Source organism: Balaenoptera physalus, assembly GCF_965194825.1.
Source record: "Balaenoptera physalus genome assembly, chromosome: 4".
Lineage (NCBI taxonomy): Eukaryota > Metazoa > Chordata > Mammalia > Artiodactyla > Balaenopteridae > Balaenoptera > Balaenoptera physalus.
This window is the reverse complement of record NC_138891.1, coordinates 56,759,016-56,786,859: the sequence shown is the minus strand read 5'-3', so window position 1 is coordinate 56,786,859 and position 27,844 is coordinate 56,759,016. Positions and strand designations below refer to the sequence as shown.

At 35.0% G+C, this 27,844-nt stretch overlaps 1 protein-coding gene and 1 pseudogene across 7 annotated transcripts in view; both read left to right on the top strand.

The window, feature by feature from the left end:
• TBL1XR1 (TBL1X/Y related 1) overlaps nt 1-27,844 on the top strand; it is a 179,187-nt gene that overhangs the window by 87,870 nt on the left and 63,473 nt on the right. For 5 of the 6 annotated variants that reach the window (XM_082458982.1, XM_082458983.1, XM_082458985.1 and 2 more), the window contains one exon: nt 404-478. In XM_082458982.1, the coding sequence (XP_082315108.1) occupies nt 404-478 (75 nt within the window). Of the gene's footprint in view, nt 1-403; nt 479-15,136; nt 15,250-27,844 lie in introns of those variants that run through there. The other variant, XM_082458984.1, reaches the window with a different exon arrangement.
• On the top strand, nt 459-27,502 carry LOC309659355 (translationally-controlled tumor protein pseudogene; annotated as a pseudogene). The gene is made up of 3 exons (XR_014268359.1): nt 459-478; nt 15,133-15,249; nt 16,368-27,502. The product of XR_014268359.1 is annotated as a translationally-controlled tumor protein pseudogene (transcript).

The window sequence follows — 27,844 nt, the reverse complement described above, 5'->3', positions numbered from 1 at the left end:
ATTGTATTAAACAGAATGTATAGCATATAAGTTTATACCATTGTTTACAGCTCCTGATGATAGATTATGAATCTGCTATACTGGGCCCTGTTGCAGTAGTATTTGCATAAGTTGAGTTGAATGGGGGTGAGTGCCTCCTTTATGCAAATTCATCTCTTTTGAGTCTCATTCTGTTCATTGTGTCAGCCTTTTAGGAATGTAAAGATTCAGTGCCTGCCACATACTACACGCTCAAAAGTTGCTGCTGTTTATGACAGCAGTTGCTTAGGAGGAGAAAGATACTCACTGGTTGGGACCTTAAAGGCATAAATAGTATTTTGTACATGTAAAATTTGATATGGGAAATCTTTTAAACTGAATTTGTTTGAAGACACACTGAGTATTTTACTTTCCTTTTTCTTAGCATCAGCAACAGCGATTTGTGATTGGCAGTACCAGACATTCAGTTGTACATCCCCACATCAATGCACTGCCAATGGTAAGAATTCTTCCTACTGTTTTTGTCAGAGCTTGTTTTAATTTCTGTTTTTATTATTCTCTTATTTTTAAGAATCTGTTAAGAATTTTGAAAGTTTTTCATAATTTGACAAAATACATGTGTTCTCAAACTGAAGAAATGTTTTAAAAAATATGTAATTTTTAAGGTACTTAAAATAATGTTTGATTATTCGGTGTTTTTTCTAAAAAGGCAAAACCTCTAATTTGAAGATTTTTATTATCTTGGCTATGGTTATCAGAATGAAAAGTGTTATTATACAGTTAAGATCTTATATTTTAACATGTGGACTATATTTTGTGAATAAAATTTTCTCATTAAACTTAAGTTAGAGTGGCAGTAATGGCTCTTGTGTTTTTGTCCATCATCTTACTAAAATAATCATATTGCATTTCTCCTAATATTTATAGTTAATGGGCAGTTAAATGGCTAAAATTCTACATGTCTTTAGTTAGTGGATAATTTTCAGGAGAACCGTTCTTATTTATTTAACAAGGTCATTTAGAATCCTTTCTCTGTGGAATGAAAATGTCCACTATGTTATATAGCAGCAAGACCACTGGACTCTGTGGGAATTGGGAGTTGCTCTCTGCTGCATATGTCTTGGATGACTTTTGGCAAGTACTCTTGTAAAATTTGGTGATAGAATTGGACTAAATTTCTAATGTTTATTCTAGCTATAGGCTAAGTGATCTCATCACTGTTCATTAGAATTCAGAATGATTTTACCTTACAAAAAGTAATTCCTTATATAAATGGTATGGCCCTGTATTTGGGGCATCAATAAATAGCAGGAGAATGAATTTTTATTTTTTTTGTTTTTTTAAAGAATTAATTGCTTAACAACAGTGTTTTCTATAGTGCATTATCAAAACTTTTAATTATTTTTACTTAAATTTTTATTTTAAATATTAAATCAGGGAGCTATAGAAACTGATTAAGGTTTATAGAATTTGGTGGGAAATTATAGATGCATCAGTCTGAAATAAAAAGTAGTAGAACTTAACTAGAACCAGGATGAGTGAGTGAGATGTGAAAGTTATCTGTGAAAATATTCCTAGGAAATGATTCATTTTAAAGATGAACTTGTCAGTATGTCAATAAGATTTCCTCTGCCTAAACTATCTTCTGAATTCTTACTGCTGAAAAGAAAACGACCTCTCCCCCTCTCCAACCTCCCTTTCTTCTCCCTTCCTCCTTCCCCCCAGTAGTTAATGGGGAATGTTGGGGAAAATAAGGATTTTTGTTCTGGCTTTACCGAGCACAAAGGCTGACACAGTTCTTCATTCATGTATGAAGATACTTGCTGGGTTCTTTGTGGTACCTGGGTGACTTATTACCCATCATTGAATCTGCTGTTTCTTCTGCAGCACTACACTTTCTCACGTAAGCAGCTCACCTTAGGCATTTTGAGTGTCTGGCTTTTTTGAAGTTCACGTCTGAAACCTGTGCATTTTTCTTGGTTGTTGGAGTCTTAGCTGTTTGTGGCACGTTTCCCCTGAGAAGTGTTGCACAGGCCTGTTGGGTATCTGAGAGCCAAGTGCCATGCCACTGGCTCTCTCTTCTAAGTGCCTGTCCTCAGGTGACTTTGTAACGTGCCACTCACATAGCCTGCGTGTTGTTTTGTTTTGTTTGGGGAGCAGCTTGTAGACTGTATTTTAAATCAGATTATCTCAAACACATTTGCCAACACAAATGTTTATGTTAGTGTTAATTCTGTATATGTGTTAGTGTGAAAGATGAAGAAGGTCAGGATTACACAAATTCGCTTATAGTCTAGCTGTGGACATCAAAGCCATTTCTACACATTTGTAAGATGTGCCAGTAAGTTTATAGATATTGGGTTCAAAATGATGGTTTTCCCATGAGCCTGAGCAATGTAGTAGTGTTCGGGGGTTAAATCTGTGCTGTGTACTGTCTCACGTGTTTTTCTCTGGAAATGCCATAAAGGAATGCTTTGTGAAAAGTCACCTCTGCCACCCCCCACACCCACTTCAACTTTGTTTTTCATATAAGAACCATGAATATTCTTTTTTTTGCCTCACTCTTCACTTGCCTAAGTGCAAGTTATTTTAACTCTCATAGCATCTTAAGTCACCATGATTTACAGCTACTTTTCAGTGTAAATGTTTCATGCTACTTTCTGCAATTATCTTATTGCATTAATAGAACCCAGTGACCAGTAGGTGTACATTATTATTTAGTGTGAAAAATTTTAGATGTACACGAGAGAGAATGGCATGATGAACTCTCACCCAGCTGCAGCATCACCAGCTTTGTTTCCTGTAACCGCTTTGCTCCCATGTTGTTATGCCTCGTGCTTCCCCACCCCCATCCCCATTTATTTTGGAGCCAATACATATGTCACATGATTACATTAATAAATATTTCAGTAGGTATCGATGGAAGATGTGGGCTTTTTAAAAGTATATACTACAGTACCATTTTCCCACTTTAAAAATTGACAGTAATTTTTTTATTTGAAAAGGCTTTTAAATATACTTTAAAAAATTATAGTAAAAAACACATAATATAAAATTTACCATCTTAACCATTTTTAAGTGTACAGTTAGTACACTTAAGTGTAGTGTTAATATATTCACATTGTTGTACAACAGATCTCTAAAAGTTTTTTATCTTGCAAAACTGACTCTGTACTCTTTGAACAAAATCTCCTATTTCTTCCTCTCCCCAGCCGCTGTCAACAGTCATTTTACATTTTGTTTTCATGAGTTTGACGTCTTTAAGTATCTTATGTAAGTGGAATTATACAGTATTTGTCTTTTGTGACTGGCTTATTTAACTTAGAGTAATGTTCTCTAGGTTTGTCTATGTTGTAGCTTATGACAGGATTTTCTACTTTTTAAAAGGTGGAATTTTTGTCTGTATATATCATTTTCTTTATTCATCTATCGATGAACATTTGGGTTACTTCCAACTTTGGCTATGGTGACGAATGCTGTAGTGAACATGAAAGTGCAAATATCTCTTTAAGATCCTGCTTTCAATTCTTTTGGATAAATATCTAGAAGTGAGATTCCTGGGTCATATAATAATTCTAGTTTTAATTTTTTGAGGAAGCTCCATACAGTTTTCCAAAGTGGCTGCACCATTTTACCTTCCCAACACTAATGCACAGGGCTCTGATTTCTCTACATTCTTGCCAGTACCTGTTATTTTCTGTGAGAGTTTTTGGCTGTTGTGAGGGTTGGAGGGTTGGTTTGTTTCATTTTGGGGTAGTGAGCGCTCTAATAATGGGTGTTAGGTGATGACAGTAATTTCTTAATATCACCATTTATCCTTTTAGTTTGAGCTTTTACAGATTGACAGCAAAATCCATACATTACATTTGGTTGCTACTTACAGCTTATGCTTTACCTCTTTATTATATTTTCCTTTTTATTTGTCTTGCAGGGTTTCCTCATTCTGTATTCTGTTAATTGCATCCCTGTAGTAAAATGCCTCTCTTTCCCTTGAATTTTTTAATTTAAAAGATTAATCTAATTCAGATTTTTTTTTTTGCATTATTTTGGAGTGGGGGTAGGATGGCAGAATATTTTGTAGGTGGTACTAAGTAATTCCATGAAGAGGCATATAATATTTGCTTGTCTCTATTTGTGATTATTAGGTGACCATTGATGATCATTGCCTAGATCATCTCTTATTATTTATTATTTGTAATATTTCTATAAAGAGAAACTTCCTTCATCGGATATTTGGTTACTCTGTGGCACAGTTTGTACAGGAAAGGCATACCAAATTCTTGATTCTTCCCTTTGTTTACCAATTTTCTACATCTGTAACTCTATTTCTGTTTCGTAGATAAGTTTATTTTCCAATTTTCAAAGTGCTAAGTTGTTTCCTAGAATGCTGGGAAAAGTAGACCAACAAAGACTTTTTAAAAAGTGTCTCTGTGAGCTTGGGGACTTAAATATTTGATATGTTATTGCATTGTAGTTTTTATTCTTATTCTTAGTATACTCAGATTGTCTTGGGCAAAGGAGCCTTTTTAAATTGACTTCTGAATGTTTTTGACACAACTCTAGTAGTCTCTGAGAGCTTCCTTGCTTTTTGACATAACAAGATGTTCCTGAACTCATCTTGCACATGTTCTTCCTTAGTCCCCAAATAGCTGTGTCTCCAGAAAGTCCAGTTCCTTTTAGTGAAAGCAGTATGTAGAGCCACAGTCTAGTGCTAAGGGTATTCGTTGTTTCTGGATGTCTGGTATGTCTGTGATATATCTGATAAAAATGTTGGATTTTAATTTTTCAAACTTAAATTCTTTGATTTCAGTATTTCCATCCTTTCTCATGCTGAAAAATCTCTTTTTCTAATGGTATTTACATAAACTGGTTTCTTTTGTATATTTATATTATATATATAAAGTTATATATATTTAACATATAAATGTATAAAACAGTATATTATTTAAAGGTATAAAATACAGAATATGTAAATATAAATATGTAAATATATAAATAAATATGAAATTATTGTACATAATATAATTTGTATCTTTATAAATATATTTTTATATATTTAAACCAGTACCACCAATATGATTACTGAAAACTGCTTTTTCTTTGGCCCATGACCCACTGGGGGTTTACATTCACAGTATTTTGAAGTACTCAAAGTAAATCTACTTGTATGATTTTTCTGCCAACTTGGTACAGAATCAGGTCCATTTGTTTCATTGTATTTTTAATTTTTAGGATTTTAAAATATTGATTTAATCTTACTTACAATTTTATAGAAAACACTGATATTACTTCAAAGTGAAGTATGTACTTAGTTTCTTCTTCCCCTTATAGGTAACCAAGTTTAACTAGGTTGCTGTTTTTAAAAATAAGCAAACCTATGTGTATATATATATACTGAACATTTTGGAGATCACCTTATAGTAGTGTATAGAGTTAGTCCTCATTCTTTTTAATAGCTGTGGTGTAGTCCATTACATAGATGTAGCTTAGCTGTTTCATGAATGGCAGTTTTAGGTATGAGCATAAATGTTCATGTAATTTTGAGGCAGTTTGCCAAATTCTTTTCTGTAGATTTTATGCCATCTTATATTTTTTCCAGCAATGTATGAGGGTGTCTGTTTTCCCACTTGTAAACAGTGTATAGTCAGAACTTTTTGGATATATACATATTTAATCTGATAGTTGAGAAATGGTGTCTCGATGTAGCTCTAATTTGCATCTTATGTGTTTTAGAACAATTTGTATGTTTTTTTTCTTTGAACTGTTCCAAAGATAGATTCTCATTTTCAAGAAATGTCTATCAACTTTGTTGACCAATCCCTTTAGGCCTCCTCTTTTCTCTTGTTCTAATTCTACAGTTATCCCACAGCTTCTAAAACTTAATTTGGTTTAACAAGATTTTCCTGCTAAGAATAGAACCTCGCTGACCAGTTGTTTTAGGTTTGATTTCCGTGGAATCAAACCCTCGATTATTTCCATTTTATTTGAAAGCTGAACCCAGGAAGTTCCTGTGGGGAAATAAGAAAAGGAAGATAAGGAGGCCAGTACAAGATGCCTTTGAGTAGGTTAATATTTTAGGCAGTTGGGACTCACATCTTGTGGGGACCTCTGGGAGCCAGTATGTAGAGCATGCCTCTCAGCTGTTCCACTCATGGGTCAAGAAAGTTGGGGTACTTTGTCCGCCAACTCCATTCCTTATTGGTGGAGTTATGCTTTGGGAAGGGCAGGGCATCAGCTCCTTAGAACTTCCCCTCTGACCTAACTGTGGCCAGAGATGACCCTCAGGTGTTTGCAGTAAGAAGCTGCCTAGCTCCTAAGGAAAACTGAGTGATCAGGGGTTATGGGCTGGGCACTGCCAGCCTCTGTTGCATCGATGAATATTCTAGTCTACTGGCAACTATATTTCTCAGTGTAAATTAGTAAATCATTCTTCTCATTCATAGATTGCTCTACTGTATTTTGTTAACATCTGTTCTCCTAGAACTTGGTTATCCCAAGAGAACAGATAAAAGTAAATTATGGCTTGCCAGACTGAGGATAAGACCCCAGAGTTGTAACCCTACCAAGAGGTAACTCCCAGGAAGCAGTGTGGTGCGTATTGAGGAGCTAGTGATCTGTTCCCTTTTACTCTCCACTTCTCAAGCGTGTCATCCGTAAAATAATTTGTTCTGTTCACTGTAGAGAAGTTCATTGTCATTATTTATCATCTGTCTTTCACTGTCATGTACTTTTGAAGTGGTATTACTAAATGTGAAGCATGAATGGCACTGCCATATAGACAGGATTGTGTGAAGTATTCATTTTATTTTGGTTGAGAATTTATGCCTCTGGAGAACTAATTTTCAAATCAATAGTAAGAGGGTTACATTAAAAAGCTCTCTTAGTTTTGGGAATTTTTTTTTTTTTTTCCTTTTAATGGATGGAGCTGAAAATAGCTACAGGCTGAATTTCTTTCAGAGGGGTCTATGCCTTTGCTTATGTCTGAGCAAGTATCCCTTTGAAAATGTATGGTTTATTTTCTATTAAAAACAGAACAAATGATAAGCTGAAAAGAGCAGAGCACATGCACATTGGAGTTGTACTTAACGGAATGCCTTCATCTTTACCATTGGATGTCTGTTGTGTGATGTAGGCTGATACAACTGTCTAAAATGGAACCTGAGTGATTGTGGTTTCATTTGGAAGGCAAAGAAAGTGTGGATTCCTTCATGGATTTAATCCTTAAATTAAATGTGATAGTAGAACTTGTTATGGTGAGTTGATGTTGTTATTTAAAAATTGATCTTCATGCTTCAGATAAACTTGGTGTCTGTTCCACAAGTTCTTAGTATAGGCACCATGCAACCAGAAATAAAATGTACCTCTCTTTTTGTCTCAGGGAACCCAAAATAAAGTGAGCAAGGACTTCCACCTACATAGAGGGATGAATATTTAATGGAATAATGTTAAAACAAAAGGTGTCCTGTCATTGATTATTTTCTGGCTTTATTTTTTTAAGTTTTTGCAACTTCTCACACTGACCTTACTCTGTTAAATTCAGTCTTAATAGGGTCTGACACATTTAGGATTGAGCTGCCTTGTCTAATATTAGCAATGTAGCCAAATTTGAAACTACAGGCCATATTTCATAGGTGTATGGAAGCCATTTGGGGTCTTCTTCTCCTTGCTTTCTTTCATCAATCCATCCATCTTTCCAGGGGATAATACTGCTTTTTAAAAAAATTTGAGTTTTAAGTTTTTGCTCCAAAGAAAAACTAACATACTGAAGTTTGGTATGTAAAAGACAGGAGTTTCCATATTTAACAGATACTGTTTGTTTGCTTCTTCATGTTCTGTCCTTTTCTGTAAGCCAGTTAATTTCAGTCATATCTTTTGATTTTTCTCTTGGTTCTTTTTAAGAGTTCCTTCATAATGCCTATTTTTTCTCCTACGCTATGGTTACTATTTCCTCCTGTAAGGAGGATCTTTTTTTTAAAAAATGCTAACGTTCTTATTTTTCTACATATTTTTTATATATATATATATATATATATATATATATATATATATATATATATATATATAAAGGACCATATTGATTTGACATTCATTTCCAGTCAGATTTTAATGGAATCATTTTGAGTTCATTGTAATCTGATATTTTTTAAAAATGATACAGAGCATAAGGGTTTATGAGTTTAGAACAGAGTACATAGAAACATATTAAATGTGTAGGAGACACCAAGAGACATTTTGATTAGTTTAAAGTTTTTTGATATATGAAAAAGTAAATTAAAATCAGACCAAAAATGGAAAGATGAGTGAGTGTTCTGAGAGTAGATACCTTATTTAAATGTCTCTGTAACTCTGTGAGGCTGTTAATATCTCTGTTTTATAGATGAGGAGACCATCATTCTTGTTTATAATCACCTAGATAATAAATTGTAGAGTCTGAAGTCTGAATCCAAGTCTGTTTCCACAGTTCTGTCCTCTCTTCTGAGAATGCGTATGTATTTCTGTTCTGATATGGAAATGATAGGAACTGTGACATGATGGAACTGGGGTGGGACTCTGGGTTCTTACAGAGATTGGTTATTGCCCTTTGTTTTACCTGAGGAACAATTAAGGAATAAAACTGTTGTAGAGTCTATTTTAAAAAAATTACATCCATTAAAAAAAAATATCTAGGGGTTTCGGTATTTGCAGATTTACTTAAGCTTTTTGTAATTTTCATTCAGAGGAGGGATTCAATATTTTGGCTGAAATTTCAGAAGCTAAATAAGTCACAGCAAAGCATCTGAATTGAATATTGTATACTTTTAAAACATTTTGTGTTTCCTTCACCAGTCTTTTAATTCATTTGATTGAGAAATGTATTTGTTTTATAAAGTCTTTTAATGTATTTCTTACATACTTTCCCCTCAGTTGTGGATAGGATAGAATAAACATTGGCTTTCATGAAAATAAATATTCAATACTTGTTAATTCATTTATTTTGAAATATACATAAGCCATTTTTTTTCTTTTAGTGCAGTTTCTACCCATAGTAGAGATGGAAATTTATTTCAAAACCAGGCTTTCTCTGATTTGTCCTCCTGCCTGTACCATGGCAGATCTCATAACCATCAGTGGCATACAGTTTTCGTGTGTGTGTATATATAAGGCAGATAAGTCATCGAGACACCTTGGGCCTTGTTTGCCATTGCCTCGCTTTCCCCTCCCCTCCCACCCCACAGCTGCACCTGCACTGGGTAGTGTGGTGGCCACTATATGTGTAGCTGTTGAGCACTTGAAATAACGACTGGTTGTAACTCAGATGTACTGTAAATATAAAATGCATGCTGGATTTTGAAGACAGTTTTTTTAAAAAGTGAAATCTCAATCTTATACGGATTTCAAGAAATGATAATATTTTGATATATTGGATTAAATAAGAATACATTATTAGAATCAGTTGCCACCTGTTTCTTTTTAAGTTTTTCATGTGGCTACTAGAAACTTAAAATTAAATGTTTGGTTTGCACTGTGGCTTGTACTGTATGTCTGTTGACAGTGTTGTTCTATACCTTGCTGGTCATAGCTGCCAGACCTAAAGATTCTCCTTGTCCGCCAGAAACAAGTAATTAGAGCAATGAGGAACTTAAGATCTGGGGAAACTGGAATGACCCTCAGAGTTCCTAAAATAGATCATGGGACTACATTACAAAGCTAAGTAGGTTGTCATTATTTATAAAATGAGAACCCAAGGCTTAGAGAAGTGATGCCAGATCACGTACTTTGTTATAGTAGAGCACCAGGACTTGAACCAGACCCCCTAATTTGTAGTCCAGCTTTCTTTTAAATTCTGTGTTATACACACTGTATAGAGTTTGAATATTCTTCAAAGGTGAATCATGAGTGCTTTCACAGGACCTCAAGAGGAGACAGAATAATAAGGATTAAAGCATCTTGGCTAGAGATCTCTAGGTTTTTTTTCCCACTATAGTTAAGAGCTAAAGGTACAAGCTGTGAGGAAATTCTTCTTTTATTAAAATTATATTTTTATTCTCATCTGTTTGTGTTAATCCCTTATTCAGGAAGATCAGTTATTCAATGTTTGCTCTCCTTTGTCTACACTTATTTTCTTGTCAAATCACTTTTCCCCTAGATTTTTCAGTTATACAGTTTCCGTTTGGTTCTTTTTATACTTTCTACTTCTGAGAGGTTCTGTCTTTACCATCATTTCAAGTGCCTACCTTTAGCCCATGGAGGATGGATAAAATAGCTGCCTTAACATCTTCGTTTGATATTTCTCACATCTAGATCATCTCAAGATTGGCATCTGTTACTGTCTTTTTCTTTGAGAATTAGATTTTCTTGATTCTTTGTATGTTGAGTAATTTTTTTATTGTATCCTCTCAGGAGATGATGATGATGATAATGATGATGAAGATTATTTTTTTGTCTGTTTGAAAACAGACAGGTTCACTGGAAGTTCTGTTTGTGTCATGGACAGCGGTTCCACTGTGAGTTCAGTGTTCAAAGCCTTTGCTCCGCTGCTTTGGGTCTACTCCTCACGCACATCCCTTGGTGTTCGTGTGGGATGCTGACGGTGGCTCATATCTTCAGTTCTCAAAGCCTTTGCCTTTTTGAGTGTGTTCTGCATCCACATCCTGGGATGAACTTGGGACTTGCGTTGATGCATATACAGAATTACAGGATCCAGCTCCCAGAGGCCTCTTTTTCCTGGTTTAGTTTGTCTCTTTTGAATCAGGGGGACTGGCTCAATCAGGGTCTTGAGGGGAAAAAACATGAGAAAGGAGGTGTGTCAATTACAGTCTTGAATAAGTGTGTTCTTAAGAATAGTAGGGGGTTTTAATTCCAAAAAATGGGGTAGTGGCTCCTATAGGACAAATCCTCCCACAGATAGTGACTACAATCTCTGGACAACATATGAAAAAAAAAAAAGTGTGAGGACACTGTTGAGCAAACAGAAACAAGAAGAAACTGGTCTGGAGTGGTATCTTAAAAGAAGGGAATGGCCCTGGGTGAGCTTCCCATTGCGATGGTGTTTGGTCAGAGGGCAGGCTCCTGTTGGCTGGTTTGCAGTCTTACTGGCTTGAGGAGCCACACAATTCAGAACTACCACAGCGGCTGCAGAGCAGTGGAGCCCAACAGGAGGAAGAGGGGGGAAGCCTAAGAAAGGAAAGAACCACAGAGGTCGAGTACCAAATTCTGTGTATAAACTGTCAAATACGGGGGCTGACCCCTAAACTGGAAACAGCCCAGGTATCCATCAACAAGAGAATAGATAAACAAGCTGTGCTGTATTTGTATCACAGAGTACTATTGAGCAATAGAAAGGAGCAAACTATTGGTACCTGAAGCACTTTTGACTAATCTCTGAAACATTATGCTGAATGAATGTAGCCTTACATAAAACAGGACATAATGTATGATTCCGTTTATAAGATGTACTAAAAACAGGCAAATATCTATTGTGTATTGGGGTGGAGGGTGCAAAGCTAGTTAATGTTGGGGGGAAAAGTCATTGGCAGGGTTTAGAAATGGATGAATTGGGTGCTGGGGACAGGGATGAAGTAGGAAAAGACATGTGGGAACTTTCTAGGGTGATGGTAGTATGCTATGTCCTGTTAGGGATTAGAGTTACTTGAGTTTATGCATTTGTCAAAACTCATTGAATGGTACACCTTGTAAGTAAGTATCCATTGTATTTTGTTTGCATGAAATTTTTTCTTTAAGAGAAAAACCGTACTAAATACTTTATTATAGTTAATGATAGGCAATAATGAAGTTATATATGGGGGAAGTTTACTGATATCTGTAACTTTTTTTGAAATGCTTAAAAAATTAAGATTCATTAATAGATGTGGTAAAACAAGTAGAAGGAAGTGTTAATTTTAAAGTCTTGGTGATAGCTATGTGAATATTCTTGGTACAGTTCTTTCAGTTTTTCTGAATGTGTGAAATTTGCATAATGAAACATTATATTGAATAAAAGATACTACTAGGCAGTATATCTCTAAACTAGTTTCCTGCTGTTAGTATGTTGTTTTTATTGGCTTTCATAAAAATTGATATTTCTTTGAATTTCAAAAATAAGTTAAAGAGTTTATCATTGACATTTTTGTGCCTATGCGCTAAGCTCTGAACTGTTTAGGATGTAGAAAGATACAGAAGTAGAAATAAACAACTAAAGTGGGAAGACAAACATATCCACACAATAATTTGATTACTTCAGAGTGATATAGCAAAATCTCACTAAGATCATTTATAATACATAAATTCTGAGGGAATGGATACATAATTAGAGTATGATCAGAGTTAAATGTAATTAGTGGGAGATGGAATCCCTGGGGTTGCTTATTTTGAACAAGTTTTGAAAATGCAACTAGAGGAAATTATTAGATTCCCTTTCCATTCTTTTAATTGGCCAATTGTGGTTTATAAAGTATGGTTTAGGACACATTTTTTACTGTGTTGTATTCATCCTTCAGAAGAGGAATGCTGCATGATTTTTATGCTAAAATTGTTAGCCAGATTGAATGATGAGAATTTATTTAAAAAAATAATCTGTATTTTAGGAATATGGTAATTGTATGTTAATAAGCTGTTCTATTAAAAAGCAAATGATCATTGTTCCAGAATTTTGTAATTCTTTTATAAAGTTTTGAGAGATAAGTATAGTGCTATTAAAAAATATTGATATAATATCCAGTATTAAATATAACCATTCTAAAATACTGATTCATTTTTTATCCTCAATTTACTCTTCAGAAATCTATTCTGATAGACTGAATTTTTTAGATGTATATATCGGAATAAATTATAAGTGCATAAAGATGAGAGAAAACTGAAATATTAAACTATAAATTGTAATGACGAAATGTGAGATTTTTTTAGCCATTAATTTGATTATCTCAGTTTCTTTTTATTGGCAGTTTTTTTCTTCCCCAATCCTGAAATGAGAACTTTGAACAAAACTAGGCAGTTATTAAATACATTTTAGAAAAAAAAAAGTTATATGTAATTAATTGATGTTTAAATGGCTTGATAATTTCTAGTGAGCAGAAATTAGTCAGGTTTGGACTTATTTTTGGTCCTTTGTGTTTTTATTTTTCTAATTATATTGCAATAATAAAAAGAATGACCGTTTCTATTAAAACTTTCTCAAAGCAAATGTGCTGCAAACAAACAAACAAACAAAAAGCAAATGTGCTGCTGTTTTGTGTGCAGCATCTAGCCATTTATAACTGTTCCTAGAATTTTGTATTATTGATCTCTAAATGAGGCGTTTTGGTCTTTGGGAAAATTGTACTGTATGCTGACTTATGTAAGTGGTAGGAAGAATAACAAATGTGCTTATGTTCTACAGATAGAAATTTAGTGAGGAACAATCCATTGGGCTTCTTGCCAGATACCAACTAGTTATTTAAACATCACATTCTCCTTTAACTGCTAATCTTGGTACCAACGCCTTCCCAAAGGAGAGTAATACTTTACCCAGTACAGTCAACCAGTCCTGAATTTTTGAGGAGCTGGTTTACATCTGTTTGATATTGGCTAAAAACAATACTGCTTATAGTAATCATTAGTAATAGTATTTTTATTAGTAAATAGGCATAATGTTTAAGTGTCTCTGAAAAAGTCATGGGGGAGGGGAAGTGAGGTAGTCGGAGTAATTGCTGGAAACAGCTTAGGCTCGGAAGAGCACCCTGAAGCATGCATGCCTCGCGTATCATACTGGTTTCTACTGTGTGCAGCTGCGTGTGAGGTTATTTTACTCAACTCATCAGGGCTGTAAATCAGAATACCCAGATTAAAATCGAAAATATATTTCATGTGAGGGAAGATTTTGTTTCACAGATTTTCTGTCTCAGCGATACATGGATATCACAACTATTTTAAGACTAGCCAAGAACAAATTTCATTACCATCAAGACTGCTTTGTTTTTGCCTTTGTTTCTACCAGCCAGAGAGAAATTTTATTAGTGATTCTGAATAACATATTAGGTATTATATTGCCAGGGTGAAATGTTCAAGTGAGTAATTAGTGGAATTGTGTGTATGCCAATTTATTTTATAATCACGATGTAATTTGCATAAAGTAAGCTTTAAAAACAAGTTTTCTTCATTGACTGTTTCATTTTATCTTTAAATCCTTTAAAAGATACAGATTACATCCTTTAAAAGAAGAGATTTTTGATAGATTCTTGATTGTAGAGATATGTTTATTGGTTCTCATATACCTAGAGTTTTAAAAGTCTGCCAGGTGAGAATCATAGCATTCACATAAATAAAAAAATAAAGTATAACATCAGCTGATCTATGAACTTAAAACTGAATTTATTAGACCCTGGATGATTAGCTAGGACCAATCAGTTAATTACCTATATTTAGGAAATTGCAGTTAGGAAACCACAAGTTTTTGAGGCACCAGAGCCTTCCTATTATTTGTTACTTATAGAAGCTTGATTTCTTTCAGTATAGAAAACTTAAACAAAAGGTACTCTTCTCTTTTTATATTTCTGTGTGTCACCAGTGGAAAAAAATGTCATTTATCTCAAATTACCTTGTTGTCAGAAGAAGCCAAGTTCTATTTTGAGAGCTAACCAGGAAAGAAATTATTATGCATAGGGAAAATACTCTCATTAACAAAGAAGGATATCATAGCATAATTATTGTTTTATTGCAACTAAAAGTAATTGTTTAATTTACTCTAATCACTTTTTGTGTCATTTTACTCTTTGTTCAGTTACTTAATTGTGGAAAGTTATGAGGCATTTTATCACCTTAAGTAATTACTAGCCCAAAGGTGTTCCTGTACTGTTTCCAAGATTTACTTGGGCAGTCTGGCTGGTGAATAGGTTTTTTGAGGTCATAATTTGGTCACTCACTGCTAATCTAGTTTAGATGATAATGTTACTTACTAAGGCTGGTATATTGTAAAAACCTTTCAGGAAGTTAAAAGTTATGAAATAATTGCTTTCTGCAGTTCAATATTTGTGAAAATTGTTTTCATCCCTGTTCCACCTGCTGTTTGCAATGTTAACTTTACTGTTAACAAAAATCCTACATTTTATTGCTTCTTCCTAAATTCATCTGTAGAATCCCTCAATGTGAAAGCTAGAGGAGCCCTTTCAGATTATCTAATTCAGCACCCTCATTTTACAGATGAGGAAACTGAGGCCTTGGACTAGAACAGAGGTCTCCTGACTCAGTCCAGGACTCTTTCTATTACATCATGCTGCCTGATGTTTGTTTATGGAACTCGGCAACATCACATACAGGGTGAGCTTTTTTTTTTTTCCCCCCTCCAAATGAACGCACAAAGTAATTTGCTACTCATCAGCTGCTGTTCATCATTCTTAACTTTCATTTTCCTTTTTTACCCATACCTATTTTAATCCATAATATAGCCCAATTACTCATGACTTTATTTTGCTGCTACTTCTTCTTGGCATTTGACCATTATTTTTAAGAGCTAAACTCTTAGTAACAAGGTTTCTTATCAGTAACCACGGTAGCCTTACCAGGCACTATAGCAACAGTAGATTAAAATTCATAACAGGAACGATTTATGGAATCTTAGGTTTAGATTTAAAAAGTGAATTATAAGTAGGTAAGTACAAGAGTGTGTATATGAGATCTAAGAGCAGATGTGATACCAAATATGAAAGCAATTTTTTTGTGAAATAACAAAATGCCAAGAAATATTAGCCAACAGTGTGGCATGGTTGCAGTAAACTGCCTTGTCCTGTGAACTCATGGATTTAAACACAATTGTGTTTTAGATTATTGAATTATTTTCTGTATTGATGTGCATATTGTCCCATTTTTGGCTAGTGAGAGTCTCTTCAGGTTGGTTCCCATGTCCTTTAGATAAGACCTTAGTTTTAGGTAGCTGTCTTGCTTTTTGGTTTGACAAGGTGTTATAGGTTTGTATGGTTTTCAAAGGTAACTCAAGGACTTCTAAGTTCTTGTAGTTAAGTTCAAGATTTATAAGTTTCTGTAGGACCAAAGTATCATTTCCACTCTTCCATTTTTAAAAAAGTTTTTTATAAACACTGTCCATCATTAATTTTGCTTTTTATGAAATTAGGAAAAAACAAAATCTTTCAGCTTAGACAAAATTAACATGCTTCTCTTGTATATATTTTTAAAAATCTCTTGTTTCATGTCTCTGAAATAACCATAATGTTAACCTCTAGAATTTTAGAGGTTAACTATGAATGCTGGATAAGTTTGTTGGATTGGTAGAATACTGCCGTCATAGTCACACCTTACATCACTTACATATGTATTATATATATGTGTTACTGGAATTCTTTGACTGTTTAGCTATTTATCAGCCATTTTAAAGGGTCCCTACCCACCTGCCAGTTTACTAATTGTGTTTTGTGTTTCAGGTGAACTAAATCAGAGGTCCAGAAATATTACGTGACAGTAGTTTTTCTGAAAAGATATCTGTGGGGAGAAGGATTGTAGGATGTTTTATTTTGACAAAGTCATAGTACATGAATTGTGCTTTGATTATATTTCTTACGCATGAGAGCTATATTTTATGACTTAGGAAGATGTATGTATATATATATATTTTATAGCTATTATGTGTTGAGTGCTAGAATATAAAGTACAGGCTGCCTTTTAAATGCTTATAATTTGGTAGTGACTAAAAAATCAAATATGCACAATAAAAGGTGATATAATAACAATGTTAACATGTAAATTATAAATTGGCTTTCCATGCACTCCTACCTACCTGTGAGGTTCGTAGATTAGATTTTATTTCTATTTTTCAAACGAGAAACTGGGGCTCAGGGCAGTTAAATGACTGGATTTAATGTCTTAATGTCAAAAACAGTAGCATTTGAAAGAAAATAGCAACATTCTGATTTCTAACCTAACAGTTGTTTTTTAACTACTGCCCAGCTTTGAAAAGGTTTTTTTTTTTTTAAAAGAAACAAAAAAACAAAAAACTATGCTTTGGGGTACAGGTGGAAAGGAGGAAGCATCTTTTTCAAGGTTGGCGTTTGAATAGGCTTCATAAGGAGATGACATTTGAAGAATAGAAAAATTTCAACACTTGTAGTTGGAACAAAGAGCTTAAAAAGCAGAAATGTGGGAATTGGGGGGATGTTAGAATGATACAGATAAATTCACCTGAAGGTAGAGTACATTCAAGGAAGGTGCTATACAGGTAGATGGATACTTTGAGACCATATGGAGAAGGAGAACTTAAATGCTTCAATACACAATTTAGAGTGAATGTGGAAGCTAATAGATAGCGATGAATACATGTGACATAATCAGGGTTATGTTTTATGCATAGATGTTAGAAGACAGTATGAAAAGACCTAGGAGACATTGAAGTTATTGTAGTAATACAGGTGGTATAGGTACTGCAGAAAGGAAGGCATGGTTGAAAGTGGCGTTGTATAGGTAAGAGAAGATGGAATCCAAAAGATTGCAGGTAAAAGCTGAGATAGAAAATTGAATCCAATATAATACTAAAGTTTAAAGTGTTGGTGAATGATGGAATTAGTGATAGTTACAGGCAAGAGGAGAAACACGTTTGGGAGTATAGGGCATAAGTTGCCACCAGTAATGCTGAGCGATGATATCTAAAAGGACGTAGATATTTGCACATCAGTCAGCTGGAACTGGAATGTTTGGAATGGGAAAGATGAGGGGATGTGTTAGAGAGTGGCATGCAATGGGAGAGATGGTGGTTTTGTAATTCTTCAGAGTGGATGAGATCCTTAGTTGGGGTAGTAGAGTGAAGATCAGAGGGCTAAAAAAGAAGTCAGCTGTACACATGTTAGGGCAGGAAGAAAAATCAGTGAAAGAGATAGAAGAGGACAGAATCAGAAAGTCAAATGTTGGGAGTTTAAAGATTTTTTTATTTCAGTCTTCTCAAATGCTGGAAATGGCAAGGAGTGTGAAGTAATGAAGGAGTATGAAGACCTGTTGAATTTCGAGTTGATTAGTAACAGAGTTATTTAGAGTCCATAAAATTTTAACAATAACAAATGTTTTTCTTCTTTATATGTGTACATGTATTCTTTCACTTAAATGCGTGGATATGCTTATACTTCTTATTGTGTACTTTTTTCTTTTGCTCCCTCCTCCATCAGTTTATTGTTTTTTGATGACTTTATAATCCGTGAATATTATGAATGTACCACGATCTTGTTTTGATACTCCCCTTTAATGGGCGTTCACTGTATTTCCTCCCCCCACCCCCACCTTTGCCACTAAAAAAGTGTTCTTAAAATAAACATCCTTAGGAACTTGTGCTTTTATTTCTCTATGTTGTAGAGTATATGTATTAATTGAACTACGTGACACTGCAACTGTGTGACCATTGTAACAAACAAACAAAAAAAGGGAAATCCTTATGTTGTTCCAGTCTAGTGTTTTTACTTTTACTAAAAAGTCGCCAGATTGTTTTCCAAAGGGTTTTTTTTTTCACATTTCCACGTGCGCTATGTAACCTATCCCCACATTCCTGCCAGAAATAGACATTCTAGATCTTTTAAATTTTTACCAATTTTAATGAGTATAATTTTATTCCATGTTACTTTGATATGTATTTTCTTGATATCTAGTGGATCTTTATGTACTCAGATATAGCTGTCTTTTCTTGTATAGTATTTGAGTTTCCAGTTGGTTAAAAAGATTTTTTTCCTGCTCTCTAGATTGGACATGTAGCCTTGATGTTTCGTTAAGATGTGTTGATATATGTGAAGTATCTGTGTGTATGTACACACATACACATGTATACACAAACATACACATTTCTCTGCTTTAAATATTTTGGAATTAAGTTTTGTCTATAGTAAAACATGTGGGCCCACTTTTCTTTCCTTTCAAATGGATAGTTACTTGTGACAGCTCACGTCTGCACAGTAATACAGCCTTTTCCTTTGTTCAGATCTTTGTATTTTTCAATTGAATATTATGTTTGGTGACATAAATCTGTGCCTTTCTTGTTAGTTTATTTTGTAAATATTTAATAGCTTTTTGCTCTTGTAAGTGGAATATTTATTTTCTCATCTGTATTTATAGGTGCTTACTACTGGAGCAGAGAAAAGCTGTTGTTTTTGGTTAACCACTGTATTAAATTCCTTTACAAAGGGCTAGTGATTTTACTAATTATATAGTATATGTAGAAGACCCAACAAATGACAGATTCAATGTTAGAGACTGTTTTTTCTCTTTTGTATCTTTTTCTACTATTTCCTCAGAGAGGCAGCACAAGATAATAGGATGAATAAAAATAAAGATTTTTGACTTGAGCAAAAAATAAAGGAAGTTCTAATAACTTTTACCAAAGAAGTAAGGCCACCTGAGATTGAGGGGCTTTTAGTGAGATAGGGTCCCTAAGAGAAGTTGAAATTTTTGAAAATCCATGATGGCAAGTCTGATAAGGAAGTTAAAAACCTAATAAAATGACTGCCAAATAGCTCAGAGGTTGCAGAATGGTTTTAGACACAACATGGTTTGGGGTTTATATAAGTTACAGTGCTTGAGTTGGAATTGGTAAGACTACGTGAGTTAAATGTCACAGTTGTTGAAATGTCTGATCAGTAGATTTGCATGAAAATGGAGGGAATGCAGATATAGTTCAGGAGGATGATATGGGATTGGAGGACGCTGAGAAGCATGAGTAACGTGACCTTATCTTGAAAACCTGTTCAATTAGAAACTGAGTAGAGAGGGCGGGCAGACAGCAGAAGCAAGAAGAACTACAATTCTTCGGCCTGTGGAAGGAAAACCACATTCACAGAAAGATAGACAAAATGAAAAGGCAGAGGACTTTGTACCAGATGAAGGAACAAGGTAAAACCCCAGAAAAACAACTAAATGAAGTGGAGATAGGCAGCCTTCCAGAAAAAGAATTCAGAATAATGACAGTGAAGATGATCCAGGACCTCGGAAAAAGAGTGGAGGCAAAGATTGAGAAGATGCAAGAAATGTTTAACAAAGACCTAGAAGAATTAAAGAACAAACAAACAGAGATGTACAATACAATAATTGAAATGAAAACTACACTGGAAGGAATCAATAGCAGAATAACTGAGGCAGAAGAACGGATAAGTGACCTGGAAGACACAATGGTGGAATTCACTGTCGTGGAACAGAGTAAAGAAAAAAGAATGAAAAGAAGACAGCCTAAGAGACCTCTGGGACAACATTAAATGCAATAACATTCGCATTATAGGGGTCCCAGAAGGAGAAGAGAGAGAGAGAAGGGACCTGAGAAAATATTTGAAGAGATTAGAGTAGAAAACTTCCCTAAAATGGCAAAGCAAATAGCCACCCAAGTCCAGGAAGCACAGAGAGTCCCAGGCAGGATAAACCCAAGGAGAAACATGCCGAGACACATAATAATCAAATTGACAAAAATTAAAGACAAATTATTGAAAGCAACAAGGGAAAAATGACAAATAACAGACAAGGGGACTCCCATAAGGTTAACAGCTGATTTCTTAGCAGAAACTCTACAAGCCAGAAGGGAGTGGCACGATATATTTAAAGTGATGAAAGGGAAGAACCTACAACCAAGATTACTCTACCCAGCAAGGATTTCATTCAGATACGATGGAGAAATCAAAAGCTTTACAGACAAGCAAAAGCTAAGAGAATTCAGCACCACCAAACCAGCTCTACAACAAATGCTAAAGGAACTTCTCTAAGTGGGAAACACAAGAGAAGAAAAGGACCTACAAAAACAAACCCATAACAATTAAGAAAATGGTAATAGGAACATACATATCGATCATTGCCTTAATCGTGAATGGATTAAATGCTCCAACCAAAAGACACAGGCTCACTGAATGGATACAAAAACAAGACCCATATATATACTGTCTACAAGAGACCCATTTCAGACCTAGGGACACATACAGACTGAAAGGGGATGGAAAAAGATATTCCACGCAAATGGAAATCAAAAGAAAGCTGGAGTAGCAATACTCGTATCAGATAAGATAGACTTTAAAATAAAGAATGTTCCAAGAGACAAGGAAGGACACTACATAATGATCAAGGGATCAATCCAAGAAGAAGATATAACAATTACAAATATATATGCACCCGACATAGGAGCACCTCAATACATAAGGCAACTGATAACAGCTATAAAAGAGGAAATCGACAGTAACACAATAATAGTGAGGGACTTAAGCACCTCACGTACACCAATGGACAGGTCATCCAGACAGAAAATTAATAAGGAAACACAAGCTTTAAATGACATAGCAGACCAGATAGATTTAATTGATATTTATAGGATATTCCCTACGAAAACAGCGGATTACACTTTCTTCTCAAATACACACGGAACATTCTCCAGGATTGATCACATCTTGGGTCACAAATCAAGCCTCGGTAAATTTAGGAAAATTAAAATCACATCAAGCATCCTTTCTGACCAAAACGCTATGAGATTAGAAATCAATTACAGGGGGAAAAAAACGTAAAAAAACACAAACACATGGAGGCTAAACAGTATGTTACTAAATAACCAAGAGATCACTGAAGAAATCAAAGAGGAAATCAGAAAATACCTGGAGACAAATTACAGTGAAAACACGACCATCCAAAACCTATGGGATGCAGCAAAAGCAGTTCTAAGAGGGAAGTTTATAGCAATACAAGCCATCTCAAGAAACAAGAAAAATCTCAAATAAATGATCTAACCCTACACCTAAAGGAACTAGAGAAAGAAGAACAAACAAAACCCAAAGTTAGTAGAAGGAAAGAAATCGTAAAGATCAGAGCAGAAATAAATGGAATAGAAACAAAGAAAACAATAGCAAAGATCAATAAAAATAAAACCTGGTTTTTTGAGAAGATAAACAGAATTGATAAACCATCAGCCAGAATCATCAAGAAAAAGAGGGAAAGGACTCAAAATCAATAAAATTAGAAATGAAAAAGGAGAAGTTACAAAGGGCACCGCCGAAATACAAAGCATCCTGAGAGATTACTACAAGCAACTCTATACCAATAAAATGGACAATGTGGAAGAAATGGACAAATTCTTAGAAAGGTATAACCTTCCAAGATTGAACCAGGAAGAAATAGAAAATATGAACAGACCAATCACAAGTAATGAAATTGAAACTGTGATTAAAAATCTTCCAACAAACAGAAGTCCAGGACCAGATGGCTTCACAGGTGAGTTCTGTCAAACATTTAGAGAAGAGCTAACATGCATCCTTCTCAAACTCTTCCAAAAAATTGCAGAGGAAGGAACACTCCCAAACTCATTCTATGAGGCCACCATCACCCTGATACCAAAACCAGACAAAGATGCTACAAAAAAAGAAAATTACAGACCAATATCACTGATGAATATAGATGCAAAAATCCTTAACAAAATACTAGCAAAGAGAATCCAACAACACATTAAAAGGGTCATACACCATGATCAAGTGGGATTTATCCCAGGGATGCAGGGATTCTTCAGTGTATTCAAATCAATCAATGTGATAACACCATATTAACAAATTGAAAAAGAAAAACCATATGATCATCTCAATAGATGCAGGAAAAGCTTTTGACAAAATTCATCACCCATTTATGACAGAAACTCTCTAGAAAGTGGGCATAGAGGAGACCTACCTCAACATAATAAAGGTCATATACAACAAACCCACAGCAAACGTCATTCTCAGTGGTGAAAAACTGAAAGCATTTCCTCTAAGATCAGGAACAAGACAAGGATGTCCACTCTTGCCACTATTATTCAATATAGTTTTGGAAGTCCTAGCCACGGCAATCAGAGAAGAAAAAGAAATAAAAGGAATACAAATTGGAAAAGAAGAAGTAAAACTGTTACTGTTTGCAGATGACACGATACTATACATGGAGAATCCTAAACATGTGACCAGAAAATTACTAGAGCTAATCAATGAATTTGGTAAAGTTGCAGGATACAAAATTAATGCACAGAAATCTCTTGCATTCTTATACGCTAACAACGAAAGATCAGAAAGAGAATTTAAGGAAACAATCCCATTCACCACTGCAACAAAAAGAATAAAATACCTAGGAATAAACCTACCTAAGGAGGTAAAAGACCTGTACTCAGAAAACTATAAGACACTGATGAAAGCAATCAAAGATGACACAAACAGATGGAGAGATATACCATGTTCTTGGATTGGAAGAATCAATATTGTGAAAATGACTATACTACCCAAAGCAATGTACAGATTCAATGCAATTCCTATCAAATTACCAGTGGCATTTTTTATAGAACTGGAACAAAGAAATCTTAAAATTTGTATGGAGCCACAAAAGACCCGGAATAGCCAAAGCATCTTGAGGGAAAAAAACAGAGCTGGAGGAATCAGGCTCCCTGACTTCAGACTATACTACAAAGCGAAAGTAATCAAGACAATATGGTACTGGCACAAAAACAGAAATATAGATCAGTGGAACAGGATTGAAAGCCCCGAGATAAACCCACGCACCTATGGTCTACTAATCTATGACAGAGGAGGCAAGGGTATACAATGGAGAAAAGACAGTCTCTTCAATAAGTGGTGCTGGGAAAACTGGACAGCTACATGTAAAAGAATGAAATGAGAACACTCCCTAACACCATACACAAAAATAAACTCAAAATGGATTAAAGACCTAAATGTAAGACCAGACACTATAAAACTCTTAGAGGAAAACATAGGAATAACACTCTTTGACATAAATCACAGCAAGATCTTTTTTGATCCACCTCCTAGAGTAATGGAAAAAAACAAAAAAAACAATTGGGACCTAATGAAACTTAAAAGCTTTTGCAAAGCAAAGGAAACTACAAACAAGACAAAAAGGCAACCCTCAGAATGGGAGAAAATATTTGCAAATGAATTAATGGGCAAAGTATTAATCTGCAAAATATATAAACAGCTCATGCAGCTGAACATTAAAAAACAAACAACCCAATCAAAAAATGGTCAGAAGACCTAAATAGACGTTTCTCCAAAGAAGACATACAGATGGCCAAGAAGCACATGAAAAGCTGCTCAACATCACTAATTATTAGAGAAATGCAAATCAAAGCTACAGTGAGGTATCACCTCACACCAGTTAGAATGGGCATCATCAGAAAATCTACAAACAACAAATGCTGGAGAGGGTGTGGAGAAAAGGGAACCCTCTTGCACTCTTGGTGGGAATGTAAATTGATACAGCCACTATGGAGAACAGTATAGAGGTTCCTTAAAAAATTAAAAATAGAATCACCCTATGACCCAGCAGTCCCACTACTGGGCATATACCCAGAGAAAACCATAATTCAAAAAGACACATGCACCCCAATGTTCATTGCAGCACTATTCACAATAGCCAGGTCAGGGAAGCAACCTAAATGTCCATCGACAGACGAATGGATAAAGAAGATGTGGTACATATATACAATGGAATATTACTCAGCCATAAAAAGGAACGAAATTGGGTGATTTTTAGAGATGTGGATGGATCTAGAGACTGTCGTACAGAGTGAAGTAAGTCAGAAAGAGAAAAACAAATATTGTATATTAACGCGTATATGTGGAACCTGGAAAAATGGTATAGATGAACCGGTTTGCAGGACAGAAATAGAGACACAGATGTAGAGAAGAAACGTATGGACACCAAGGGGGCAAAGTGGCGGGGGGGTGGTGGTGGGATGAATTGGGAGATTGGGATTGACATGTACACACTGATATGTGTAAAATAGATAACTAATAAGAATTTTTAAAAATTCAAAAAAATAAGTGTAAAGAAAGAAACTGAGTAGATCAAAGATACAAGGAGTTTACAGTTGAAAAGATGGTGTGTTGTTTTGTTTACAGTTACAGGATTTAAAGATAAAGAAGTTTTTGAAGTGTGTAGTGTGATGCAGGCATGGTTTGTATGACCCGAGGAACTTGTGAAGATCGACATGCCTGGGCTGTACTTCTGACTTGCTGACACTTAATTAAGACTTCTCCGAGTTGTCACAAAGTTTATGATATTACTTTGAAGAAGCTGCCACAGGTGATTTTGATATACCACACTAAGCAAGAGTCACTAGTGGGCTAGAAACTGGAATGTTGTCTTTTTCTTTCTTCCACCCCTTTCTCCAAAAAGAAAAGAAAACGGAGATACAAGTTATTGAAGTTGAGAGGGTAATAGAGATCAATAGAGGAGTGGATGAGAAGGAACACTGAGTTGTAGTCATCACTGAAGATTATTTTTTGGTCTTTTTAAATACTACTGACTAGTGGGAAAAAAAAAACGTTATTCATTTATTTTCAACAAATAATAATTGGGTGCCTCTTATGAATCAGGCTATATTTCAGGCATAATTAGTGAATATTAAGGATTAAGTGTCTCCTCTCCCATAGCTTGCATTTTGTTTTTAGCTTGCATTTTTTAGTAAACATGAATAAGCTGTCATTCCTAGAATATTTAATTGAGTCACCACAGTGTTTGAGATATCTAACCTATCCCACACATTGTATGATCCAGTATGGTTTCTTTAGAGTAGTGGTCTATGTAAATAAAAAATTAATTTTGAAATGAATGTTTTCATTTGCTGCTATTACCTCTAACTGCTTTTTTATTGTTGTAAGTATTGCCCTGAAAGTTTCCTTTACCACTAATATAAGGAGGTACAGAAAAAAGAGGTGAACGCATTTCCATTACATAATGGGAATGAGGAGCATTCTTTCAGTTCTGGCAGTCTTGAGTTTCAGCACAATATGCTTCTTAAATACAGAACAGTTGAAAGGAAAATAATTCCAGACCCCTACCTACTGGCTGTGAATAGGTTGAAAACCTTTCCTATATTAGATAACCCTGTGATAACTGATCGAGTAACCAGAAACTGAGAAAAGTGATGGAGGTTCTTCTTTGTTTCATCTTCTCGCTCTTCCCTTCCTCTCCAAACCCAAATCTCTGTATAAGTTTTGATAATAGCAGATGCTTTGTGCTCATGTCTGTTTTGCAATCACTATTTTCATGGGTTCAGTTTTACATACTGCTCACATCTGGTACTATAGCCATCCATTTTAGATTTTTTTAAACCAGTTTTTTAAGGAGAAAATGACTGTATATTTACATGTAAATGTTTTGAGGTTTTAATTAATAGGGGCAGCCTAAACCAGGAGGAGGAAAAATCTCTTGTTCCCTTCAGCTCTAAAACCTGTGATTCTTAATATTTTATATATTATAGGTTGTATCAGTTAACAGTTATTTTATACCAGCAGGCCCAAGGAAAATAGTACTTTTTTCCTGATTTGTATTATATTTATTATAATTTATATTTTGGGCTTTTAGGTCAGTAGAGTACTTATAAAATGCTGAGAAACCTTGCAGTAGAGTGAAAATAGGTATGATTTGTGGGAACAATTTTATTCTTAAAAAGTTATATGACAGTTCAAATGTTTATTGTTTCTAACTTATGTATTCATTTTCATTATAGCATATTTTATATGTAACATTTTTATCATAACAATTACTCTTTTTATAACTATATAGGTATTTTAATTGAGGTTGAGTGTTTTTGAGATCAGTGGCCTAAAACAGAACGGCCTATTTTTTTGAAAGAATGTTTCTTTTTCCTTTTGTTCAGAGAATTGTATAAGAAAATTCTGCTCCAAAAAAGCAGTTTTTAGTTACATAATTGAGATTAAAAACAAAGAGTAACTTTTCCATTGCACCCCTCCCTCCCCCGCTGCCCCCGACCACACCCGTGCTCACTCTGAGCTCCAGGCTCCTACTAAGCTGGTGCCGCCGTCATCTCCCACCAGTCCCCATCATGATCATCTACTGGGACCTCACGAGCCGTGATGAGATGTGCTCCGACACCTACAAGATCCGGGAGGTCGCGGACAGGCTGTGTCTGGAGGTGGAGGGGGGTGATGGTCAGTAGGACAGAGGGTGACATTGATGACTCGCTTATTGGTGGAAATGCCTCTGCTGAAGGACCCAAGGGCGAAGGTACTGAACACATTAATCACTGGTGTCGATATTGTCATGAACCATCACTTGCAGAAAACCAGCTTCAAAAAAGAAGCCTACAAGGAGTACATCAAAGATTACATGAAGTCCGCCAAAGGGAAACTTGGAGAACAGGGACCAGAAAGAGTAAAACCTTTTATGACAGGGGCTGCAGAACAAATCAAACACATCCTTGCTAATTTCAAAAACTCAGTTCTTTATCGGTGAAAACGTGAATCTAGATAGCATGGCTGCTCTGCTGGACTATTGTGAGGGTGCTGTGACCCCACATATGATTTTCTTTAAGGATGGTCTAGAAATGGAAAAATGTTAACAAATTTGGCAGTTACTTTGGATCTGTCACCTGTCATAACTGGCTGGCTGCTGCTTTTCATCCACACAACACCAGGACTTAGACAAATGGGACTGATGGCATCTGGAGCTCCTCGTTTGTTTTGACGGTGATTTATTTGGAGCTGAGGCATTGTTTTCGAGAAAAAATACGTCATGTAGTTTGTCTAAAAATAAAATGCATTTAAACTAAAAAAAAAAAAAAAAGATTAAATATCTGATGGTAATCAAGGGGTTTTACTATACTAGTAAGAAAACTTACTACTAATCCCTTGATGTTTTTGAAGTAAACTGATTCTGAAGTTGATGTCTCTGGGTGTAGACAGTATTCTCTTTTCCCTAAATGTGTTTCCCTCTTCAAGAAAGAGATGAGGTTGAGAGCAATGAGAAGAAAAAGCACTTTCACTCTCTCAGTTCTGTTTTGTGTGTGTGTGTGTGTGTGTGCAGTTTTTTTTTTTTTAACTATTTATTGAGCAACTAGCATGCCTTTGCATCATATTGAAGGAAGAAGGCTATTCTAATACCTGTACTTGAGAAGCAGAAAATTGATCAGCAA